This window comes from Acipenser ruthenus, chromosome 7 (assembly GCF_902713425.1).
Source record: "Acipenser ruthenus chromosome 7, fAciRut3.2 maternal haplotype, whole genome shotgun sequence".
NCBI classification, from domain to species: Eukaryota; Metazoa; Chordata; class Actinopteri; order Acipenseriformes; family Acipenseridae; genus Acipenser; species Acipenser ruthenus.
The window spans coordinates 49,080,978-49,104,405 of NC_081195.1; the positions used below are offsets into that span (position 1 = coordinate 49,080,978).

General features: G+C 36.3%; 1 protein-coding gene across 2 annotated transcripts in view; it reads left to right on the plus strand.

The window, feature by feature from the left end:
* LOC117415858 (laminin subunit beta-1-like) overlaps positions 1-22,741 on the plus strand; it is a 27,130-nt gene extending 4,389 nt beyond the window's left edge. The window contains exons 4-34 of one of the 2 annotated variants that reach the window (XM_059027200.1): positions 1-71; positions 679-867; positions 974-1,037; positions 1,857-2,059; positions 2,682-2,802; positions 2,888-3,076; positions 3,430-3,606; positions 3,855-3,967; positions 4,334-4,413; positions 4,531-4,666; positions 4,758-4,916; positions 5,001-5,128; positions 5,254-5,374; positions 5,538-5,739; positions 6,058-6,201; positions 6,488-6,719; positions 6,973-7,136; positions 8,322-8,546; positions 9,419-9,636; positions 10,179-10,275; positions 14,365-14,734; positions 14,910-15,094; positions 15,463-15,704; positions 16,870-17,070; positions 17,220-17,364; positions 17,664-17,684; positions 17,755-17,908; positions 18,212-18,353; positions 20,069-20,245; positions 20,404-20,563; positions 22,342-22,741. The exon at positions 1-71 is cut by the window's left edge and continues 3 nt beyond it. In XM_059027200.1, coding sequence (XP_058883183.1) covers positions 1-71; positions 679-867; positions 974-1,037; positions 1,857-2,059; positions 2,682-2,802; positions 2,888-3,076; positions 3,430-3,606; positions 3,855-3,967; positions 4,334-4,413; positions 4,531-4,666; positions 4,758-4,916; positions 5,001-5,128; positions 5,254-5,374; positions 5,538-5,739; positions 6,058-6,201; positions 6,488-6,719; positions 6,973-7,136; positions 8,322-8,546; positions 9,419-9,636; positions 10,179-10,275; positions 14,365-14,734; positions 14,910-15,094; positions 15,463-15,704; positions 16,870-17,070; positions 17,220-17,364; positions 17,664-17,684; positions 17,755-17,908; positions 18,212-18,353; positions 20,069-20,245; positions 20,404-20,563; positions 22,342-22,478 — 4,967 coding nt within the window. In that variant the 3' untranslated portion in view covers positions 22,479-22,741. The other variant, XM_034026741.3, reaches the window with a different exon arrangement.
* Positions 22,742-23,428: the final 687 nt, after the last annotated feature.

The following is a 23,428-nucleotide window of genomic DNA, read 5'->3' on the forward strand; positions in this document are numbered from 1 at the left end:
TGGAAAATGTTACCATCCAGCTGGATCTGGAGGCAGAATTCCATTTCACTCATCTCATTATGACCTTTAAGGTAACCTCAAGAGGTTTTCTTGGCACAGTTCCTCTGCTTGGGGTCCCAGATGTTCATAGGAGTTTAACATCGAGTACTCAGACAAATGTTGTCTTTTTAAAAGCTCTTGGAGCTTTGTGGTTTTAGTATTTGTATCTCTAAAAGATATCAATTTCTCCATTCGCCACCTGACAAGTTAAAAAGACAGGTCCTAGCTTCACAATGTGGTCTGTAAGTGTAAAATTGGATTGTAATAAACCAGTTTACACTTTTGAGTTTGAGTGCTGGTATGAAAGCAATGGATTGTGTGTAATATTGAATGGGAGACCTGTGTTAAAATTAATGAGCCACTTTGTCCTGTTATTGACATTTTGAAACGCACAGAATCATTAGGTTATTTACAACAAGTGAAACCAATCTAGCAAGTGCTCTTTTTTTCTAAAAACAATATGCAATATTTCTGAAAAGCCCTTTATACTTGATGAGGTTTTTGAGAGGAGCTGGGGGTTCACGCTGAGATAAACCGAGCTGTTTTATAATTGTTATTTAAACGTGTATTTTAAAACATAACATGCCTGTAACAGACATACTTGTTTTACTTGTACTTGTATTTTTTTATTTCTCTTAGACATTTCGTCCAGCTGCCATGTTGATTGAGAGCTCTTCTGATTTTGGGAGGGCCTGGCAGGTGTACCGTTATTATGCATATGACTGCGAATCTGCATTCCCAGGTATTTCTGTGGGGCCAATGAAGAAAGTCAATGACGTCATCTGTGACTCCCGCTATTCGGACATCGAACCTTCTACAGAAGGAGAGGTTTGTTGAATTAGTTTATCTGACAAGGTGAAGACTTTAAGCCAGGATTTTAGTCGTCTGTATATTATTTATGTCTGTAATGTTACTTTTATTTTCTCCTGTCTAGGTTATCTTTCGAGTCTTGGATCCCGCTTTTAGAATTGATGACCCTTACAGCCCCAGTATCCAGAGTAAGAATACTGCTTTATTTTCTTTAATCTGGTGTACATTATTGCTGATTTGATGATAGGGAGAGGATTGAAGGAGGAAACAGAGCAAGTTGTTCAATCGTTTTCACTTTCTTAAAATCGTGTTCTTTGTTGAAATGGAATTAATAAAAAAAAAAAAAAAACACAGTTCTGTGATAATTGGTTATAATTCTTATTTACAAGAGTTATGTAACTGCTGTTGACTCAAATCCAGATGTACATAGTTGTGATTTCAATAATAACTTCAATACCTGGCATCTTTTAGGTCATACTGTACACACCATGTTTAAACGTAGGACATTGTAGATATATTTTCTTTAGGATAAACATTCTTTCATCTGACAATTCTCATGTTTGTTTTATCTTGGTTCACTGAAGAGAAGAATCTTTAGCAAGATGTTTCTAGATGGGGTGGGGGTGGGGATGAGGGAAGCTCTGTGTTAGCTTCCACATTTGTTCCAGATTTTACTCCACACCCCCCTCCCCCCAAAGCTCCTGCCAGTTTTTTTTTTGTTGTTACTTTACTCAACAAAGACATTTTAGTTACTCAGATGATGCATTATACAGTGCTCCAAATTCCTATGTTAATCTAAATCTAAACATTGGTGCAGATATATAGTGGTTTTGTCAAACAAACCAAGAAATTGGTACAGTAAACCTTTTGAATGAAAGCTGAAAAGAAGATATACCTCTGTCTGTTTTATTTAATAAGAATATTGCAATTATAAAAGACACATTTTATAATAGTTTTATTGAATAGAACTTTTATTTATGTATTTTTTTTGTTGTTGAATATTTAAGATATGTTAAAAATCACCAACCTGCGGATCAATCTTACAAGACTACACACCTTGGGAGATAACTTGCTGGACTCAAGGATGGAAATCAAAGAAAAATACTATTATGCCATCTATGACATGGTAGTCCGTGGTAATTGTTTCTGTTATGGGCATGCAAGTGAATGTGCTCCTATAGATGGAACTGGAGAAGATGTTGAAGGAATGGTAAGTTAAATTAATTCATGTTCTGAAATTTGACTCACGTTATTTGTACAATTTTAAAGGGTACATGTTTTTCACACACCAATTCATTTGAAACCGAAAAAGTTTCATTGCTCATTTACTGCTTTATAGTGCTTTACTAATTTATTTAAAGGCAGATGTGATGTATACATCTGTGGGTTAATTATTAAATTTATGTTTTCAGCTATGCTGAACCATAGAGGTACTTTTGTGTGATTGGTTTTGTTTAATGACAGGGTTCTAATTGTATCCAGATGAAAACATTAAAACGATTTTACGTCATTTGAGAGTGAACGTTTTACATAGACGCTTGTCGTTTTTGGCCGGAAACCGCATTCTACTCGGCAGCGGAAGCACATTTTCATCCAGAATACAGTACTGGCCAAAATGTAATTTACAAGAAGGTTATCACAATTTTTTTCATCATAACCATAAAAATGAATTTTCAATAGTTATAAGTAAGAAAGCTGTTGTGCAGAAGCTGTATTGTTTATGCTTGACATCCAATGTTCACATTTCTTTTTAAATTCAATTGTTTACATTCTAAAGTTCCATTTTGTTTTGTTTTTTTTTCATTTAAAAACAAAATGTTTATTATTTCCAGGTACACGGGCATTGCATGTGCAGACACCACACCAAAGGTTTGAACTGTGAGCAATGTGAGGATTTCTACCATGATCTACCCTGGAGGCCAGCTGAGGGGCGAAACAGCAATGCTTGTAAAAGTATGTTCGTACAGCTTATTTATAAATGATTTTTTTGTTTTTGTGTGTGTGATTAGAAAAGTAACATTTTGCTGCTTCTTTCCAGAATGTAACTGCAATGAACACTCATTCACTTGTCACTTTGATATGGCTGTGTACATGTCCACGGGAAACGTCAGTGGAGGGGTATGTGACAGTTGTGAGCACAACACTATGGGACATAACTGTGAACAATGCAAGCCTTTCTTTTACCAACATCCAGAGAGAGATATCCGTGACCCCATCATCTGTGAACGTAAGTTTACTGTGTCCTCACTTAAAATGTAAGATGTTAGATACAGGGCTCCAGTTTGTGCCTGTCTACCCTTTGATCATTGTCTAAGTCAGGTAAGCAGTTTCAAAAGACTGACTGGGTGGGTAGCACCTGCACTTTCAAGTGTTATCTCAGTGTAGCGGAGATTTCAAAGCAACCCTTAACAGGAGGAACAGAGATGTGTTTTTTCTTGATCTATCAATTTTTACCTGTTATGTAATGGTTTTTAATGGGTTGCTGTTAACTGGTGAGGTTTAAGAGACTTATTAAAAAAAAAAAAAAAAAAAAAAAAAATATAGGTACTTTTTAAAAACGTATCTTTCATTTCTCCTCAGAATGTAACTGTGACCCAGTTGGTTCCCACAATGGTGGAATCTGCGATCGCTACACTGACTTCTCTACTGGTCTCATTGCTGGACAATGTCGCTGCAAACCAAATGTTGAGGGCGAGCGTTGTGATCAGTGTAAAGAAGGGTTCTATGGGTTAAGTGATGATCCCTTGGGGTGTCAGCGTAAGTAGATTTGTAAAGGCTTTTTCTTCTTTGGTAATATATTTTGGTTTTAGGGGGTGTACTGTTCTGTATCTTATTATATAGCTTTCTTTTTAAGATATTACATTTTTCAATTATTTTACTGTTTTTGTGTTACACCCCAAGTTTTTATGAAACAAAGTTAAAATTGCCACTATTATCATAAATGTATTCGTGGCACAGTCCTGCTTGAGTGTGTGACAGCAATTTCCTTTTTCTCATTTGTCCAGCTTGTACATGCAGTCCTTTGGGAACGCTTCCTGGAGGAAATCCATGCAATGTAGAGACAGGAAACTGTTACTGCAAACGCTTGGTAACTGGGAGGAACTGTGACCAGTGTCTGGTAGGTAACCTTTTTTTTAATTGTGTAGAATGGTGACAGACAGGATTTTTTTTTTTTCTGTTCTCTGATCAAAGTTCAGAGTAGAAACTGCAGTTGCAAATCTGTTAATGTTACTGTTTTTTGCCCTTAAACATAAATTTAGATTTACTTGTAGTAAAATTGGTTGGCTGAGTGAAATGCAGTAGCAATTCTAGAAGCACAAAGTTGCCTGACAATATCAGTTTGGTAAACTACTTTTTTTGCAGTAGGAATCGTGTTTGCACATAAAATTAACAGAGCAGAAAAGCAACTCGTTTCTGTAAAGCTGCAAAAATGACTCTGCTGTCATGAGGTCTTGGAGAATATTAATGGCTTATTGTTCAACAGCCACAACACTGGGGACTGAGCAACGACCTGGATGGGTGCAGGTCTTGTGACTGTGACCATGGTGGAGCGCTCAACAACAAGTAAGGACAAACTTAATGACCATCAAATTTCCATTTTTGTTTTTAGCTGCAGTTGACTTTAGAATACCAAACTTTATTAAATGTAATTTTTCTTAAACTTGTTTTGCTTGCTTTTAGCTGTTCTGCAGCAACCGGACAGTGTGAGTGTAGGGAGCATATGTTCGGACGCCAGTGCAGCGAAGTTGAATCTGGGTTTTACTTTATTGCACTCGATCATTATACGTACGAGGCAGAGGATGCCAACTTTGGCCCAGTAAGTTCATTCAAAGAGAAATTGTAAATTTATAACACGTTTCAGTGCTTGCTTATATCTTTTAATGATTAATCTGGTCCCATGTTTTCAGGGAGTGAGCATAGTCCAGAGACCCTATCCTCAAGATCGGACACCAACTTGGACAGGAATCGGGTTTGTGAATGTTCCAGAAGGAGCCTATCTAGAATTCTATATTGACAACATCCCCACTTCAATGGAGTATGATATTCTAATACGCTATGAACCTCAGGTAACTCATATATGATTTCTTTTTAAATGTATACTGTACAAACTTGTGAAAACTTGGTTCTATTTGTAACACCTGTTGTTTTAGTTACCAGATAAGTGGGAAGAAGCCGTAATAACTGTTGTTCGCCCAGACATCATTTCTACCAGCAGCAGATGTGTGAATACAGTGCCTGATGATGACAACCAGGTGGTATCTCTGCATCCAGGTTCCAGGTGTGTAAAACCTATGCGCTAGTATTAAAGCATAACCTACTTGGGAGGTAGTGATGCATCCCTTCCATGTTAGTTCACTTTAATTAGCATGATTTTAACCTGTTACTTTTTCTTCCCCTTTGTAGATATGTAGTCCTGCCACGCCCTGTGTGTTTTGAGCAGGGACTGAATTATACTGTCCGCCTGCATCTGCCACTTTACTCCCCTCTGAATGATGTCCAATCCCCATACACATTGATTGATTCTGTAAGTTGCAGCAGATTACTGAACTGAAAAATAATGTAACAGTACTGAATTTCTTCTGCTTCAGGATTACTAGGTGGGATTAATAGGCTGGGCAAAAAAATGAAAACTCAATTTGTGATATATTGTTAGTAACAGAAGATTGTGTTTTCTGATTGTCTTGCAGATTGTACTCATGCCTCACTGCAATGCATTAGAAATGTTTACCAGTGGTTCAGGGGAGGATGTTGCTACAAACAGTGCCTGGGAAACCTTCCAGAGATACCGCTGCCTGGAAAACAGTCAAAGCGTGGTGGAAACTCCAATGACTGACATCTGCAGAAACATCATCTTTAGTATTTCTGCACTGCTTCATCAAGGAGCGTTGTGTATGTATATTGATCTTTGCTTTAGTTTGTATAGCACAGCCGCTGTGGTTAAAAGCCATAGTTCTAATACATGTTTAGTTCTAATAACCATATACAATTAAAACAGTGTTGTGGTTTGCGTAGCTGGCGTGAATGAGCAAAGTTGAGGGTTTGATTAACTGCCAAAGTTGACTGAGCTTAGAAGGAAGGCTGAATCTTCCTGCGCTGTGCATAGTTGCTATTTGCAGCCCCGTTTTGCTTCGTCCAAACGCTGTAAGCAACACACAGATCATGAATTCGCTGTAAATGTATGTAGATCAACTTTGTTTCTCTTTTCAGCCTGTCAGTGTGATCCTCAAGGGTCTCTTAGCACAGTGTGCAACCCCAGTGGAGGGCAGTGTCAGTGCAGGCCTAATGTGATTGGGAGAAACTGTGATAAATGTGCTCCTGCGACCTACTTGTTTGGACCCAGTGGCTGTAGATGTAAGTATAAATGTGTGCAGTAGACTTTTTTTTTTTTTTAATTGATTTTACTGATCCAGTCAAATGAAGTGCTGCTTCAAATGAAGTAGGAATAGTGAGTAGAGGTTATGGGAAAATATCAAATAAAGGCTGTTCTCGTATCTAGCACATGGCCTAACATTTTTTGTTTTACTAGTTTTGTACTTTTAATTTCTTTAAAAAAAAAAAAAAAGTTTTATCTTGACATACTATATTTTGCTGCAATGCTATATATATATATACTGTGTAACTTTATTTTCCTTTGCAGCCTGTGAATGTAACCCCCAGGGCTCTTATAACTCGTTCTGCCATGTTGAGACTGGACAGTGCCAGTGTATCCCTGGAGCCTATGGCCGTCAGTGTGAGAGATGTCTGCCGGGATACTGGGGATTTCCCAACTGTCGTCCCTGCAATTGCAATGGGCATACCGACCACTGCGACCCCCAGACTGGAGAGTGTGTGGGCTGTAAGGATCAAACCACAGGCCGCACCTGTGATAGGTATTCAGTTTACATTGTTTATATTCATACTACTCAATAAGAGAATGCACTAAATTTATTTAACAAACGAAACATATATAGGGTTACACTAAGGCAGTTACTGGGAAAATTAAATCTTACTACCTAAGATTTATTAATACAGTTATTAATTACGTATGTCTTATGTTTAAGTAACTAAGGAATCTGCTGCTTGATTCTACATGTTTGATAATGAATGTTGTTAATATTGAATCTCACTGTCGTCGTCTTATAGGTGTTTAACAGGTTACTATGGCAATCCAATTCTCGGGTCAGGTGATCACTGCCGGCCTTGTCTTTGTCCAGATGGCCCCAACAGTGGACGCCAATTTGCTAGCAGTTGTTACCAGAGCCAAGATTCCCTCCAAGTTTCTTGTGCATGCAGCGAGGGATATGCAGGTAATACACTGGGAATTCAAACATACTCAATAGCTCTTTTATATGGGGTGCCAAGTGTACAAAATAAATAAATAAAAGCACAAATATTTTACCAGGTGTGGTGGGTTTTTTTTTTTTCCGGATTTAACTTAAATCTTGTAAATTTTCCTAGATTTAACCAAAAGTCATATTTTCCCCCAGATTTAGCTTAATACATAAATGTTAACAAAAACACTTAAGTTTTGAAATGTGTACTTTCAGATAGAAATTATAGATATTCAACGCATACCACAAATTCAATATTTAAAGTCAATATGACAATTAAATCTGGAAAAACATTTGGCAGCACTGCTCTCTGCTGCTTCCCCGCTGCCTCTGTGTATAGAATGCTTATGTCAAATGCCTAAATGTACGGTGACTGATTTGCATTTTAACTTCAGATTTCGCTTGCAAAATAAATATTTATTTTGCAGAAACCAGATTTTTTTTTTCTCCAAGATTTAATTGCGAATGACAAAGAATTAACTTAATTTAAAATGCTTTTTGCTTTTTGCATTTTGCAGATTTATCTGTTAGAATGTTGGATGCCAAGTGTAAAATAAAGATTTAAGTTCCATGCATTCTCAGATTTAACGTGTCAACTAAATGTAAAAAAATAAGTAAATAAATACATTGAAGCATTTTTTTCCAGATCTAATTGTCATATTGACTTTTAAATATTGAATTTTGTGATACGTGTTTTCAATATTTATAAACAATATCTGAAAGTACACGTTTCAAAACTTAAGTATATTTTTGTTAACATTCATGTATTAAGCTAAATCTCGAAAAAAATGATTTATTTTTTGTTTTAAATCTAGGAAAAAAATATGTGATTTAAGTTAAATCTGGTAAACACCTGGTCATTTTTTTTATTTTTCACTTGGTGCCCCATACTTTTTAAATATGTAGGATTGTTTGAAAATCACAACATAAGCATTTTATTTTGTGCACTGCAGTTAAATGTGCTACAGACAGCATAACAAAATATTGTAGCTACATAGTGACATTCACTGGTGCTTAGCCAGTCTGAGTACTAGTTACATAACACAAGAGTGGTCTACTGGTAGCAGTTGATTTTTAAACTAAATATGGGCTTGAACAAATGTGGATAGGTGTAGATATTAAAAAATAAATAAATCCCCTTTCTCAATTTTTATTTTTAAGGTGCCAGGTGTGATGACTGTGCTCCAGGTTACTATGGTAACCCAGAGGAAGTAGGAGGAGTGTGTAAGCCGTGCCAATGTAACAACAATATTGACATGTTGGATTCGGGTTCCTGTGATGCACGTACAGGAATTTGTCTGAAATGCCTCTACCACACTGAGGGTGGAAGCTGCGAGCGATGCAAGCTTGGCTACTACGGAGATGCTCTGACACAAACCTGCAGAAGTAAGGATTTGTAGCTGCTGTTTTGTTATAATTTTAACATGAAAAAACATAGGCGCAACATCAAAGAAATCTGGGATTTACCACTGTTACCGTACAAGCTTTCTAGTTGGATTCTATTTTAAATTTTAAAAAAAAAATAGACGTACCAAGTGCCAGGCTAATCTACATTTCTATTTTTTTGGACCAAAGCCTCTCCAATCTTTGTGTTGTACTTTTCTTACTCCTAAGTAGTAGTGTTCAAATTTCTGCATTTTTTGGTTCGGACAAATTTGTAAAAATGGTCTAAAAGCATTATCTGTGGCAATACTAATTTGGGAAAATTTGAATTGCTTCTAGACAGGATTGTTACAGTTTAAGGCAGTGTTGATGGAACATTCCAAATAGATTTGTTTTCCTTTATTAACCTTTTGGTTGCCCTTTATCTGAAGGTCAGATGTTATGCTGCCCGCGGTGTTTAAGTATCTCCCACCCCCATTGACCAGACTTTGTTTACCCGTCTGGAATACCATTGTTTTCACAGAGAGCAGGAAGGGACAAGATGGGGCTACATATTCAACAAAGACTTGCAGTCCTTTAAAAAAGGGCTTCCTGCACACTCCATGCTATGTTAGCATTTCAGCTAAAGTTTTCTTTGAATTTACTTGCAAAATTATGTTTTAGATAAATGTGCAGAACATGGAAACAGTGGTGGTATCCACTCCCATCCAATTAAAGAAAGAAACATCCAATGTTTTAAAACATATTTTCTTATTTAAATTTAGCAACAGTATCACTTTTCATTTTTCTTGTGCTATACATATGTATGGTATCTTTTTTTTTTTAATACAGGAAACTGGATAACATTGTCTTATTTGCTCTTTTTCTTGTATTAGAGTGTGTTTGTAACTACCTGGGTACAGTGAATGATACCTGCCCCTCTTCAAATGAATGCCACTGTGACCTCAACAGTGGTCAGTGCCAGTGTCTCCCGAACGTGATTGGGCAGAATTGTGATCAGTGTGCTACAGACACTTGGAATCTGGCCAGTGGGAATGGGTGTGAGGATTGTGACTGTGATGAAACACGTTCCTTTGGATCATCTTGCAATGAGGTACCATCCGATACAGTTTTCTTTATGTTCTTTTCTGGTTCTGTCTGTTTTTAATGAATTAAATGTCCACACTTATTATTATTATTATTATTATTATTATTTATTTCTTAGCACACACCCTTATCCAGGGCGACTTACAATTGTTACAAGATATCACATTATTTCACATTATACAGATATCACATTCTTTTTTACATACAATTACCCATTTATACAGTTGGGTTTTTACTGGAGCAATCTAGATAAAGTACCTTGCTCAAGGGTACAGCAGCAGTGTCCCCCATCCCACGACCCTCCGGTCAAGAGTCCAGAGCCCTAACCACTAGTCCACACTGCTGCCCTATAATTATAAGAATTACTGTCGATGGGGAAACTATGCTGGCAAAGTATGTTCAAGCACACAATTAATCAGTGCATGTTTTAAAATATTCTAAAAGGTTTGTGTGTTAAAAGGGTTTATGTTTTTGTTAGAATCCTTTAACTGTACAAAAACGGTATAAAGTTTATCCGTGTTGGTGGCTTACAAGTTTGACTTCCTGCAGTTAACAGGTCAATGTGTGTGCAAGCCTGGATTTGGAGGTCGTGCTTGCAACAACTGCCAGGAGCTTTTTTGGGGAGATCCTGCTGAGGAATGCAAAGGTAATTAGATATCTGTTCATATTAATGTTGGGACCAACTCGTTTTTAATTTGTTATTATTGGGGTTTGAGAGGGGCACAATGGAACAATTTAGCACTAACAATCACTAATGTATATTTTAACAGGTCAATCTCCTGTCATAACAAAGGGTTAAAAAAGCAGGTGGCCATTGTCCTGAGAGACTAATGAGGTGATCATTAGTAAGCTATATTATTTATTTATTTATTTATTTTATTTATTTATTTATTTATTTATTTATTTCTTAGCAGACGCCCTTATCCAAGACGACTTACAGTCGTAAACAAAAATACATTTCAAGAATCACAGTACAAAAAGAGACAAATAACTTGCTATAATTATCTTACTACTTTTTCAATTTGTGTTTTACTCTTAAAATCCATTTTTGGGTCAGAGTGAATTAGAACTTCAGTCTTCTCTTTGAAGTTCGTAAAATATTATCTAGTGTAATGAAACTCTCTGAATGTTGTCATGTTCTTTGATGTGTAATGGTGGTCTTTCAGGTGTTGTACAGTGTCTTGTGTTTTTTTGTTTTTTTCTTCTTTTGAAATTAAAACAAGGTGGGTGGTATCTTGAGACCATTTGCTAATGGCAACATAGCAACAATGAATTTCAATGTTTTTCCTTTCTACTTTTTAAACAACAAAGATGTTTGGAGTTCAACATAAGTTACAGGAACAGTTGTATTGATGTATGGCGTGCCCGGATATGCTTTTATCTGACAAAAACAAAGAAAGCCTGAGGTAGTTTGAGCCAGGATGCTCTAATCTAGAGGCCATTTAAGGGTTACATATTTAATAGCGCCATTCTGCTATGAAAGTGGTTGTCTTTTAGCTTTTCTCAATAGTACTTTAGACTGATATACCACTTTAAACACAGTAACCTCAATTTAGAACAGCATTTTACAAAACATTGTAATTACTTTAAAAAAAAAAAAACTCCTGTCTATCTATCTATATCTATATCTGTCTGTCTGTCTGTCTGTCTGTCTCTATCTATCTAAAATCTCTGGGGGGGGGGATAGAATTACTGTTTCACTTCATATGGATCTTGTCACCACTTGCCCCTTCTGAAATTGTGATTCTGGTCAATATTGTTGTAACCCAAGGGTTAAAGTGTGAAGTGTTTGAGAAAATGGCTTAATTACAATGCAGTAAAACACATTGTACATTGGTGTTTAACGTGGCTAAATATGGTCAGATACTGATGTGACTTTAGCTGTGTTTCTGATAATAACTTGGACCAGATATGTCTATACCCAACAGTATGGGTGGATGTGACTATAAAGCATTGCTTTGATTGCTGTCGTGTGGAAACAAGAGTAATGTTAAAATGAAAACAGACTTTCAACAGCTAACACAGGGGCCTTTTGTCCCAACGTCTTTTAGATTTTTTTTTTTTTGTAGTCTTCAATGAAGCTGTGGAACTTAGTTGCGAAAACAAACGTTTAAAGTGACACTAATGTGCTGGTCAAATGCTAAAAATGCGTAGTGTGATACAATATTAAAATAATAAGAAGCATATTTTTAAAATCACTCTGTCTTCAGGCTTTTTTTTTTTTTTTTTTAACCTTTTGGTGATGAAGAAAATGTTTTATTAAAAATATCACCTAGCACTTTCATTTGCATCTACGTTGCTGAATGAAGGGCAAGCTGTGTTTAACACATGTGTTTAGAGCGAGGAAGTAGTAAAATGTACAAATGGCCCAGCTGTGATTTATGAGAGCGCCAGGTGGGGCAGCTTCTTGGCTTTTATTCAATGTAATAGTAGTGTAAGTAAGTATATATATATATATATATATATATATATATATATATATATATATATATATATATATATATATATATATATATATAAAATTTTATTGTTATTATTATTTATTTATTTTTGCATGTCTTTGTTTTTGATATTTTGCCCAGACAAAATGCCTTAGCAACTTGAGAACAGACATCTTTGAAGTTTGTGATTCTGGATTTATAAAAATAATAATTCCACTAAATCTAAAAGCCCATGGAATAAAGACCTATACTGAGTCAAACAATCAACAATAATTTGTGTTTTCTACAGACTCAAAAAGTAGCACACAGTCAACTAGCCCTTATAATTTGTTTCCAAGAATGTGGCAGTTCTGAGATTTAAGAACGGGGCCCATACAAGTGGCATGAATCTCATCAAATAGGTTGTCTTCCTGGTGAATTCCAGAAACTCCTTGACTTGGTAATACACATTTAGAAGTTGTTTTTAATTTTTCCAGATTGTTCTTGGAGATGTTGTCACCATTTGACACATATCTGAAGGTACATTCACCAAAATGTTTGTCTACTATTTTTATTGGTTTGTTATAGATTTATTAAGGATTCTTCTTGGATGCAGTTACACAAGCCTAAGAATGTTTACACATCAACACATCGGCCAAATGACATCTCAACCATACAGGTTGATTAATTCAGAAGTAGTAAACATTAACAATTTGGGGTGTCAGATATGCAATTTATTGTAACCCACAGGGCTAGCTCTGTTGATGTAGGTGCTACGTGATCATTGACAAGCATGAGTAATGCTAGACTTTGAGTTTTGCCAGTCCAAAATTGTTATTGTTACAGCCTGGACAGAAATGTTGTTGGAATTAATACAAACTGGTAAAACTCCTGTGTGGGTGCTCCAAGCATTTTATAATTAAAGAATGCAGACATTTTTATTGAATTCATTTGCTGGCATTTTTTACTTGCTTTTGAAAAGTTTAGATTGTCCATTATTGGAGTAAAAAGGATCCATTCACACAGCTTACATAATGGCATGTTTCGTGTGGACTGCTATGCATAGGATTAAGCCAATACAAAACAAAGCATTAAAGGGTGGTTTGCTGGAGGGTATTAAAATCAAACTCGCACGAAAAAAGTTTGATTTTTATAATGTTGCATACTATGTATTTCATCTCTACATGTTAATCAGTAAAGTGATTTTCTATCTTTTGGTAGTGTAATCATACTTAAACCTAGAATCCATCTGTAGAAAACTGTTCATGAGCAGGGTGTGATGTAGGTTTGTGTATTAAATGGCTGGAATGTCAAAGCGGAATGAGATTGTCTGGAAAGGCTTTGAACACTTGGAACGCCTTCTGTGTGGTTCAGATCCCCTTTGTTGTTCTATCCCCAACCCCTTAATTTAACTAGAGCTTTGAATTCTGTGGCTTCCTATGTTCCATCCTCCATCATCTCATTTGGAGGAAGAACTTTTGACCCTGGGGTAAGAGTTTTGAAGTGGGCCTTTGTTTCTCCTCCTTGTTACTTCAAATCTAGTGCATCAGTCATGCCATTACAAAAGGGGTTAATTGACGGAGTCCTTGATAGGCTTGTTTAAAAAAAAAAAAAAAAGATTGTTGGATGTGAAAAGGAACCATGTTGAACATCTGTGTCTACAGCTTGATTAACTCAAATGATAAGCTGGATCCAACGAGTGCATGGAAATGTAATCATGCATGCTTTAATAGAAATGTAATGACCTTATAAGTTGGGCATCTTCCCATGCAATGACTGCACAAAACAGCAGCTGCTTGAAATACTGTGACTGTATCAATTTCTCTAAGTGAATGAAACCAATTTTCTTTTATTGAAAGAAAAAAGTCTGGCTCCCCAAAAGAGGTTTCTCAAGGCTTATTGCATGCTTATTGGAGAAAAGTGTTGAAGATTTACACTTGTCACTGACAGTGCTATTCCTGCTTTATAATTAAATGTGGCTTCAGTGCAGCCCATCCAGAATCTACAGTAAATAAAACATTTGCAGTAATTTTTTATTTAACATGAAAAAGAGAATGGATGGGGGGGGGGGGCTGAGGAGAAAGGGAATCAAATTCATGCATGAGGAACTACTCAAAGGTCAAAACTACTGCACTTTTACAATATATGCTGTATCTGGTAGGTTTTGTTTGATTTCTTATTTGCATATAGAATACAGTATATTCTGCACAGTAATGGGTATATTCAATTGTTTTAGAATACAGAATAATTAATAAATCCCACCCTTTGCTGATGCCTACCTGATCTTAAGTATTGTGTTTAACCCCCTCGAACAGCTTGTGACTGTGAACCCAGTGGCGTCCAGACACCCCAGTGTGACCGCACTGATGGGAACTGTATCTGCGAAGAAGGAATCGCAGGTCCGCGTTGTGATAAATGTGCTAGAGGCTACTCTGGCGTTTTCCCAGACTGTGTGCAATGTCATCGGTGCTTTGCTGAGTGGGACGTTATCATTGGAGACCTAACCAATAAGACCCACAAGCTTGTGAAGAAAGTGAACTCCATCAAAGCAAGTGGCATTACTGGACCCTACCAAGACACAGTAAACGCAATCGAGCAAAGGGCCGATGATATCAGAAGTCTTCTAGCTCAGAATCCTGCCGCCCAGCCTCTCAATGACATTCAAAACCTCCTGGAAGAGGCAGAGTAAGTACATAAATATGATCAATATTTACTTTTCAGAATCTGAATGACTATATACAGCAGAAAGATTAAGTGCAGGCTTTTTTTTCTCTCTCTGTTGTTGGAGAGATTGATACAGCTGTGGATAGGAATGAGTTTGAATTATGATTACTAAATTAGTTATTTTTTCTGTTCACAGGAAACTGATCACGGAAGTTAACAAAAATGTACAAAATATAGAACTGGAACTTGCTGCTACGTCAGCCAATAACAACAACACAAACACTGAGCTAGATGACCTTCAGAAAGAATCTCAGAATTTGAACAAAGTGGTTAATGACTTGGCAGAGCAGCTGGAATTTGTCAAGAATTCTGACATCCAAGGTGAGTGTGTCTTCTAAAAAACACATGAAATCTTATGGATGTTTAAAAGTATGTGAATGAGTACCTAAAATGAAGGTTCAAGACAGCCGACTTCATTCAGTTAAGTGTGTAACGTTGGTCGAAATGTGATGCAGTATAGTCATATCTTGACTTTTGGAATTAGTCTTTCATATATGTCATAAAAGTTGTAGGATGTGATATTGGTTCATTTTATAACAAATTTGTTTAAGAGCTTTCTATGATCTATTAATGTGCCGTGCTGTGTAGTGGTTTCCAATAATTAATGTTGATTTTTTATTAAGGTTTTTCTTTTTTCCGTTTCTGTACATTTCATTTTGTATTTTTTTTTTTTTTTTTTTTTTTTTTAGGAGCTTTAGACAGTGTCAACAAGTATTTTCAGCAGTCTATGGATGCTGAATCACGGGTAAATACTTCCACTACTGACCCAGATAACACAGTAGAACAATCCTCTGCCATTCGCCAGCAAGTGGAAGACTTAATTAATGAGACTCGGATTCAGTTTGAGGAAAACCAAGAGAATTATACTAAACATTTAGATGATCTTGCTGCTCAGCTACAAACCCTAGACCTGTTTGAAGTCAATGAAAAGGTAAATTACTTTTGAACTCATTTATTAAGCTACTAACTTGTCATTGAGATGCTTATTTTTACTTAAGGCTTGTGTGGTCTATTCTCTGAAATTAAAGAAATAAGTAGGGCTTCTGTTTTTCAGGGTTTATTAATTGTATTTTTCGGTGCTTATTTTGAGCTATTTTCGAGTTTTATGTAAATTTTTTTGGGGGGGGCTTTCGTTTTTTATATACTGTATGAAATTAGTGTTATCGGTTACTTTCCAAAATGCTTGAGCGTTTTTTTTGTGTGTCAAAATATGTATAGTAACAGTACTTGCACACTTAAGTTGTACCTTCTTTTCTTTGCTTCCACAATGAAATCCCTATGGTCACGGGCACGTTCTTCTGGGGTTTTTGTGTAGGCATTTTTGTACATTTCGCCACAAATCTGTTTTAAATCCTCCGTATCTTAACTGTAATACAGCTTTAAATTGCGCTAACAAGCCTCCATCCTGATTGTAATCTCGTTTTAAATCTTGCAAGCGGCGTCTCCAATAGAAATGTGCTGTCACTAAGTAACTGAGGCGGATTTAAAGTATTCAGAACAAATCAATGATAGATACAAATCAGGAAGGCGGGACATTGCCCAGCAACACTGGGGAATGTATTTATTATTATTTTTGTAGGAGGCTTTATTTTTTTTAATGGGAAAAGGGTAAAGTCAACATGAATAGATTAACCATTTCCACCGATTAAATTTTTTTTTGTATCGGGGGTGGAGGTGGGGGGGTGTTTTTTATCAGGTTTTATCGGTTAAAACCGAAAATCAGAAGCCCTAGATATAAGTAACACTTGAGTGTGGTATGTTCTCTATTGCTTTGTTATAACGCCCTAGACCTTTCACCAAACTGTTTTTTGAACTGCATGAAATGCTTTAAGAATGAACTAGGGCACACTGAAGCCATCAACGTCTTAAATAGTAGGTCAAGGTACTCTAAACAGTATGGTACCTAGAGAAAGGTGTCAATGACATGTTCTTGGTTTTAATGTCAGTCTTGAATGTTGTTTTTTTTTATATTCAGTAAAACAGTTGTGTTGTATTGTGCAATATTGATAAGAGAAGTTTTTTCTGGCATTATCGAACTGACTAAAAGCTCCTTATCATCTGATACCAACTGTAAGGCTTTATCTTCCTTGCCTTAGACTTGTGGAAGTTCTGGAGCCTCTTGTACTGAAGGACAGTGTGGGGGTTTAAGCTGTCGTGATGAAGATGGAACCATGAAATGTGGAGGCGAGGGCTGTGATGGTCTTGTTACTTTGTCTCACAATGCTTGGAAGAAAGCTGTGGACTTTGACAGAGAAATTCTAAATGCCTTGGCAGAGGTGGACCAACTGTCTAAAATGGTATGTCATTTATCACAGGTGGCCATCAAAGGCGAGGGCAACCAGATGTGAAATTTATGTGTGGAAAAATGTTTTTTCATAAAAGCTGCCAGTTGTATGACTGTTTGCTACTTTTGACAGATCTGTAACGTCTTTCTCATATATTGAAGGTTTCTGAGGCAAAACTGAAAGCTGATGAGGCCAAGCTAAATGCACAGGAAGTTCTCCACAAAACAAACTCAACCAAACAGAAAGTGGATAAAAGCAACGAAGACCTAAGAAATTTAATCAAGCAAATCCGCGAGTTCTTGACACGTATGTATTAAAGTTCAACAGAAAGCAGTGTATGCTAGCATGAGTCCTATGCATGTGCAGTAATTTTAGATGACCGACAAACATAGAATCTTCTGAAAATGTCCTGTTCCGAATGATGGTTATCCTGTTTGTACTCTAGTAGAACAAGTCTTGAGGTAGAGTTACAGCATTAACCCTGCAATGCCCATTTGGTGTATCACATATAAAATGCAATACTCTTGCCACCCTTGGTAGCATATTGTTATGATATGCAATATAGTATATATTCCCAGACAGATTTACAATTTGGTGTTTGGTAGAAATCACCGGGTTAATGAATCTGATTTTATGTTGCAGAGGATGGTGCGGATCTTGAAAGCATTGAGGCTGTTGCTAACGAAGTGTTGAAAATGCAGATGCCTACTACCCCGCAACAGCTTCAGGAATTAACTGATGACATTAGGGAGCGAGTGGAAAGTTTGTCTGATGTGGAGATAATCTTGAACCAGAGTGCTGACGATATTCACAGAGCTGAGACTCTGCTTGGTGATGCCAGAAAAGCAAGGTGAGTGTAAGTCTCCAGACTTTCCAACTCAAAAATAATTCTGTTTATGTGGTGCATTTTTTTTTTTTCAATCCTCAACCCCTGTAAATTGAGGTAGCACATTCTCAGTGGATACATTGTGTTTTTTTAAAACAGTGTAACATTTAGATTTATATTAAACAGCTGTTTTGTACTTTACAGATTATGGCAGGTGTCCTTAGCATTGATTATTTTGGGTAGTGGACAAAATTGTGTTTCTTGTGCTTTTAATTTTAAACCATGAATCATTACCGAGCATATCTGAATTGGCTGTTTGTGTTACAGTAAAGAAGCAACAGATGTCAAGAATACAGCTGACATGGTAAAGGAAGCCCTGGAGGAAGCTGAAAAAGCCCAGAATGCTGCAGAGAAAGCAATTAAACAGGCTGATGTTGACATTAGAGGGACTCAGGATTTGTTGACCTCGGTGAGTCATCTGTCCAGACAGCAGTGGTGCAGAAAGAGGGTGGGCGAGACCCTGAAATACAATGGTCTGTGTGTACTAGAGGTCTTCACGGGTCCAAATTAATCACCCCAACCACAAACCGACAATTATTTACCCAACCTGATGTAAAATTCTTATTAGACCCAGATCCGACTTGCCCTGAAAAAACAGTGGAACACTTTTCCTTTCCCCAGCTTAGTATATGCACTGACTAGATACAGTAATAAAGTGTTTTTTTCCAGTCAACCAGGAAATCTGGCTGAACTACAGACAGTGTTTATTCCATCATGAACCTACACAGAGGACTGTAAAATTAAGTATATAATATGTTTGTGTAGAAGATACAAAGAAATACATTTATCTGAAAATCAAATTAACTAAAATACAATCTCGTAAATCCATGATTTTTATTACAAACTTAACACAAGAGCAAATGGAATTGAGATAACAACAAACTATTCCCACACCGCAGACTTGCATTTTTCTGTGACTTTTTGTTCATGGAATGTGTTTTTCTTAAGTTTTCTTTCACATCCTTCATAAACAAATCCATTTCTCTGACTTTTAAGAATGATCTAAAAGAAACCCCTTCGATATGGGTCACGTGTCTGCTGCTGCTGCGCTCTGCAAGCCATGTCATGTGCTACTGGGGGAAGCCAATCCACGCAACAGGAATTATAAACAATGATTTTTAGTAGCAAAGAGAGCCTCTTTAATAGTAATTGACAGTTTGTGTATTACTGAGTAAACAAAATTGGACCCGACCCGAGTACGGAACGGGTCGGGTCCCGGGTCCTTGGGTCCAGGTAGACCTGTGAAGACCTCTAGTGTGAACCCTTGTCTGCCTTTTAGTTTGAGCCTTTGTGAGCCTCTCTCCGAGGGAGAATTTAGATCAACTAATTAAAATCATAGTTGTTCATTTAAAAAAATCTTAACTTTTAAAATATTGTAATGTAGTGGTGAATACTGAAATGTTGCTTCTGAGGTGAGGTAGAGTGATAAGAATACATGGGTACAGTCTAACTTCATTATAACAAGCCTCCCCTGGGACCTGGAGACATGTTTGTTATATCAGGTTGTTCACTATAATAGGGTTTGGCAATTTGCTGTATCAGAATAATGAAGAAATGCCCAGTAGTTCTTTCAAGACAACTTCACATTGATCAACATTTAAACTGTATATTTAAAAGAAAACAGTAAAGAAATGAAAAAAATAAAAAGTACACTTACATGCTGAATGTAGTAATTACATGCCCTTTCTCTTGAAAAACATTTCCAGCGTAGATTGCTTCGTATTTTTCAGGCTTTTCTCAATGAACTGTTTCAGTCTTGTTACCTCCTCACACATGTTGCTATGGTTGCAGTTTGTGTGAAGATGGCAACGGTTGCATACGTCACATATGATTCGCACTACAATAGGTCATCTATGAATTAGCCTACCAAGGTATTTGTTTTAATTGAGAGAATAACACATTCACACTGGAGAAAGTTCAGTGTCAGTCACTACCGAGATCGTGTTATCCAGGTAGATTTTGTAAAAGTGATCATTCTAATAGAGCTAATTTCCATTGAAAAAAAACGGTTCTTGCTGCTTGGATAGTTAAAGGGGGTTTGTTACAGTGAAGTTAGACTGTAACTGTAAAAAAGCATGACTGAATAAACCCTAACTAAGTTTAACATTGTTCTTTTGATCCTAGATTGAATCAGAGACTGCAGCTTCAGAGAGCAGACTAAACAATGCAACCCAAAGACTTGCTCAGCTGGAGAAGGATATTGGTGATCTAAAACAGAAGGCATCTGACAACACAGACACGGCTGAAGAGATTGAGAAATCGGCAGATAAAGTTAAGCATGATGCAGAGGAAGCTAAAAGGGTATGCATTTACATTCTTTACAATCCAGAAACTGTTGGCAGAAAAAATGTCAACAGAAGAATAAATGAGCTGAAATTCACTAGCCCAGTTCACCCTTTGATTCAACAACCTCTAGTGGTAGCATGTGTAACTGACATAAGGAATGTTTTAATTCCCAGGAATTGGATGATGAACTGAAGAACAAATATGATGATGTAGAAGTTCTAATAGTCCAAAAGTCAGAAGGTGTGGCTGATGCAAGGCAGAGGGCAGAGGCACTTCAAAATGAAGCAAAACAATTGCTATCGCATGCTGGCGGCAGACTCCAGGAACTAAAAGGTAAACTACAACTCTTAAACCATTGGATAAGAAGAGGATTGACTGCATTATATACAGGCTAACTTCACTATAACAAACCCCCATGGAACCTAGAGAAATGTGTGTTATATCAGGGTGTTCACTATAACAGGGTTTGGCATTTTTCTGTATCAGAATAATGACAAAACGGCAAATTTGAGTTGAACATCAATATATAGTAGTTTTTATGAAGATACAATAGGTCATCTTTGAATTAGTCAACCATGGTCTTTGTTTTCACTGAGAGAATAACACACTTTACACTGGAGAAAGTTCAGCGTCAGTCAGTACTGAGATCGTTGTATCTGGGTCGATCCTCTACGTGATCGTTCTAATAGGGCTAATTTGCATTGAAAAAATCGGTTCTTGCTGCTGGGATCGTTAAAAACGGGTGTTCGTTATAAGAAGGGTTCGTTATAGTGAAGTTAGTGTGTGTGTGTCTATATATATATATATACACATACACACATACGTGTATGTATATGTGTGTATATATATATATATATATATATATATATATATATATATATATATATATATATATATATATATATATAATATAATTAGTTGTAGGTTTGGTTTTGTGGGTGAAGCTGAGTTACAATTATACAATTATTTATTTCAGCATTTTTTTTGGAAAAAATGCGAATTCAATAGTATTCATACCCTTGGATGCTTTGATAGTATTGTCTACAATGTGTTAGATGCAGAACCTAATTCTAGAAAAGTCTAGAAAATGGTGGATTGTAGTTGAACATTCATAGAGAGTATTAAAGGGTTAGGCATAGGATGATTGCTGTCATTACCAATAAGTCAATATGGGAAAAATTTAAGAACTGTCTGAAGACCTTAGGCAGAAAATTATTTATTGTCATAAAGCTGGAGAAGGATACAAGAAGATTTCCAAGCATCTGAGTATCCCAATTTCAACTATTGTTTCTATTACCAAGAAGTACAAGCTCATGGTACTGTCACAACGCTCCCTCGCAACTGGACGTTCCAACACAACAACGATCCAAAGCACACATCAAAATGTACTTCAGAATGGTTAAAGGAGGATAAAATCAAGGTTCTGGAATGGCCTACTCAAAGTCCCGATATAAATCCAATTGAGAATCTTTAGTATGAGTTGAAGGCAGTGCACAAGAGTCCTCGGAATTTGAATTAACTGGATCAATTCTGCGTTGGTCAAAAAACACAAAAAAAATCATGCCAAAAGCTCACTGAAAATCGTTTAAAAGGGTATGAATACTTTTGAATTGGTATTTTTGGAGTTTAGCAAAAAAAATTGTAAATTTTTGCTACAAAAGATTTTTCCTATAAAACTATGTGTGTATATATGTGTATGTGTTATACATATATATATATATATATATATATATATATATATATATATGTATATGTGTGTGTGTGTGTTTACCTATCAATGCAAGGTTTATTTTGCTTTTGTGTTCTCAGTTGGCTGCTATATTGCTAATAAATAACATTAGCATACAGTGTCTGACTGGGAAATTGGACAAAATACCTTAGTTGTATTTTTTGTTTGACCCAAGTAACAGCTGAAAGGATTCAGGGTGTAAAATATTAAACAACTCTCCCTACAACCACGTTGCCACCTGCTGGACCAGTGCAGAAAACTAAAGTTAATATCATCTGTAACTTTAAAAGTAGCATTTAGGTGCTGATAAAATTAAATGTTGCTCTAAAAATTTCTAATGTGGCAACAGCCTTTTATTAATTAACTGTTTTATGTTTTTCAGATTTAGAGAAAACATATGAAGATAACCAGAAAACCTTAGAAGATAAAGCAAAGCTTTTAGTTGAGCTTGAGGAGGCAGTACGCTCACTTTTGCAGATTATCAGCCAGAAAGTTGCTGTATATAGCACCTGCTTGTAACAAACATGATGCTTTTCCATGAATAATATACCTAATGAGTGAAGTATATTCTTAAAGCTTTAAGAAAGCAGGTCCAACATTAACTAATGAAATGTGCAATTAAACAAAAAAAATCCAAAGAGAATGCATTTTTACAATATATTTGACAAGTAATGTTTGTAAAGAAACCAGGGTCAAAGGGACCAAATGCTATAATTGTATTGTAAAACATGCACAAACATTTTGTAAAAGTCCAGTCATTATTAAAGGTGTTTTTAAAGAAAGTTGGCCTTGGCTGGGATTTCTCTTAATCATTTTGTATTCATAATAAAAAAGAAACTTATTTGAACAGTATGCACAGATAAAAAAAACACACAATACGCTCTACCATATTTCCATATACAGTGCACTCCGTTTATAAGAATCACATCTGTCCCAGATGATCTGATTCTTATAACGAGTTGATTTTTAGAAGCGGACCGATATGATTACTGTGGTGCAGAATCAGTAGGTTGGTATGAGAATAAGAAGTGTATAAGGGTTGACCACTAGATGTCATGAGTTCCCCTGTGTATGCATGCCCACAAAAAATCCACAGCTGCTTTTCCTTAAGGAATTAAGGATAACGGTCAATTGGTTAACTGTCTGCTTGTTAAAATTAATGGCACCTCGATAGAAAGGGTTAGCCGACAACTTTGTGATGAGGGTATAGAGGCGTATGGCAGCAGAAGAAAGAAAGAAACCAAAACGTGTAAGAGCTCTAGTGTTTGTTCCACACAATGTATTGTTTACTTAATGCTCCAATTGAGAGCTAGGTTTATTTTGTTTGTTTCATTAGTGGTTGTTTCGCCACCGCAGTGTAAGAAAAATAAAACCAACACTCCCGACTGAATTTACACTGTCCTCAGCCACTCTGTCGCATTACAATTAGCAAAAGCATGCCATCAGCAGTTTTAAATACAGTATACAGA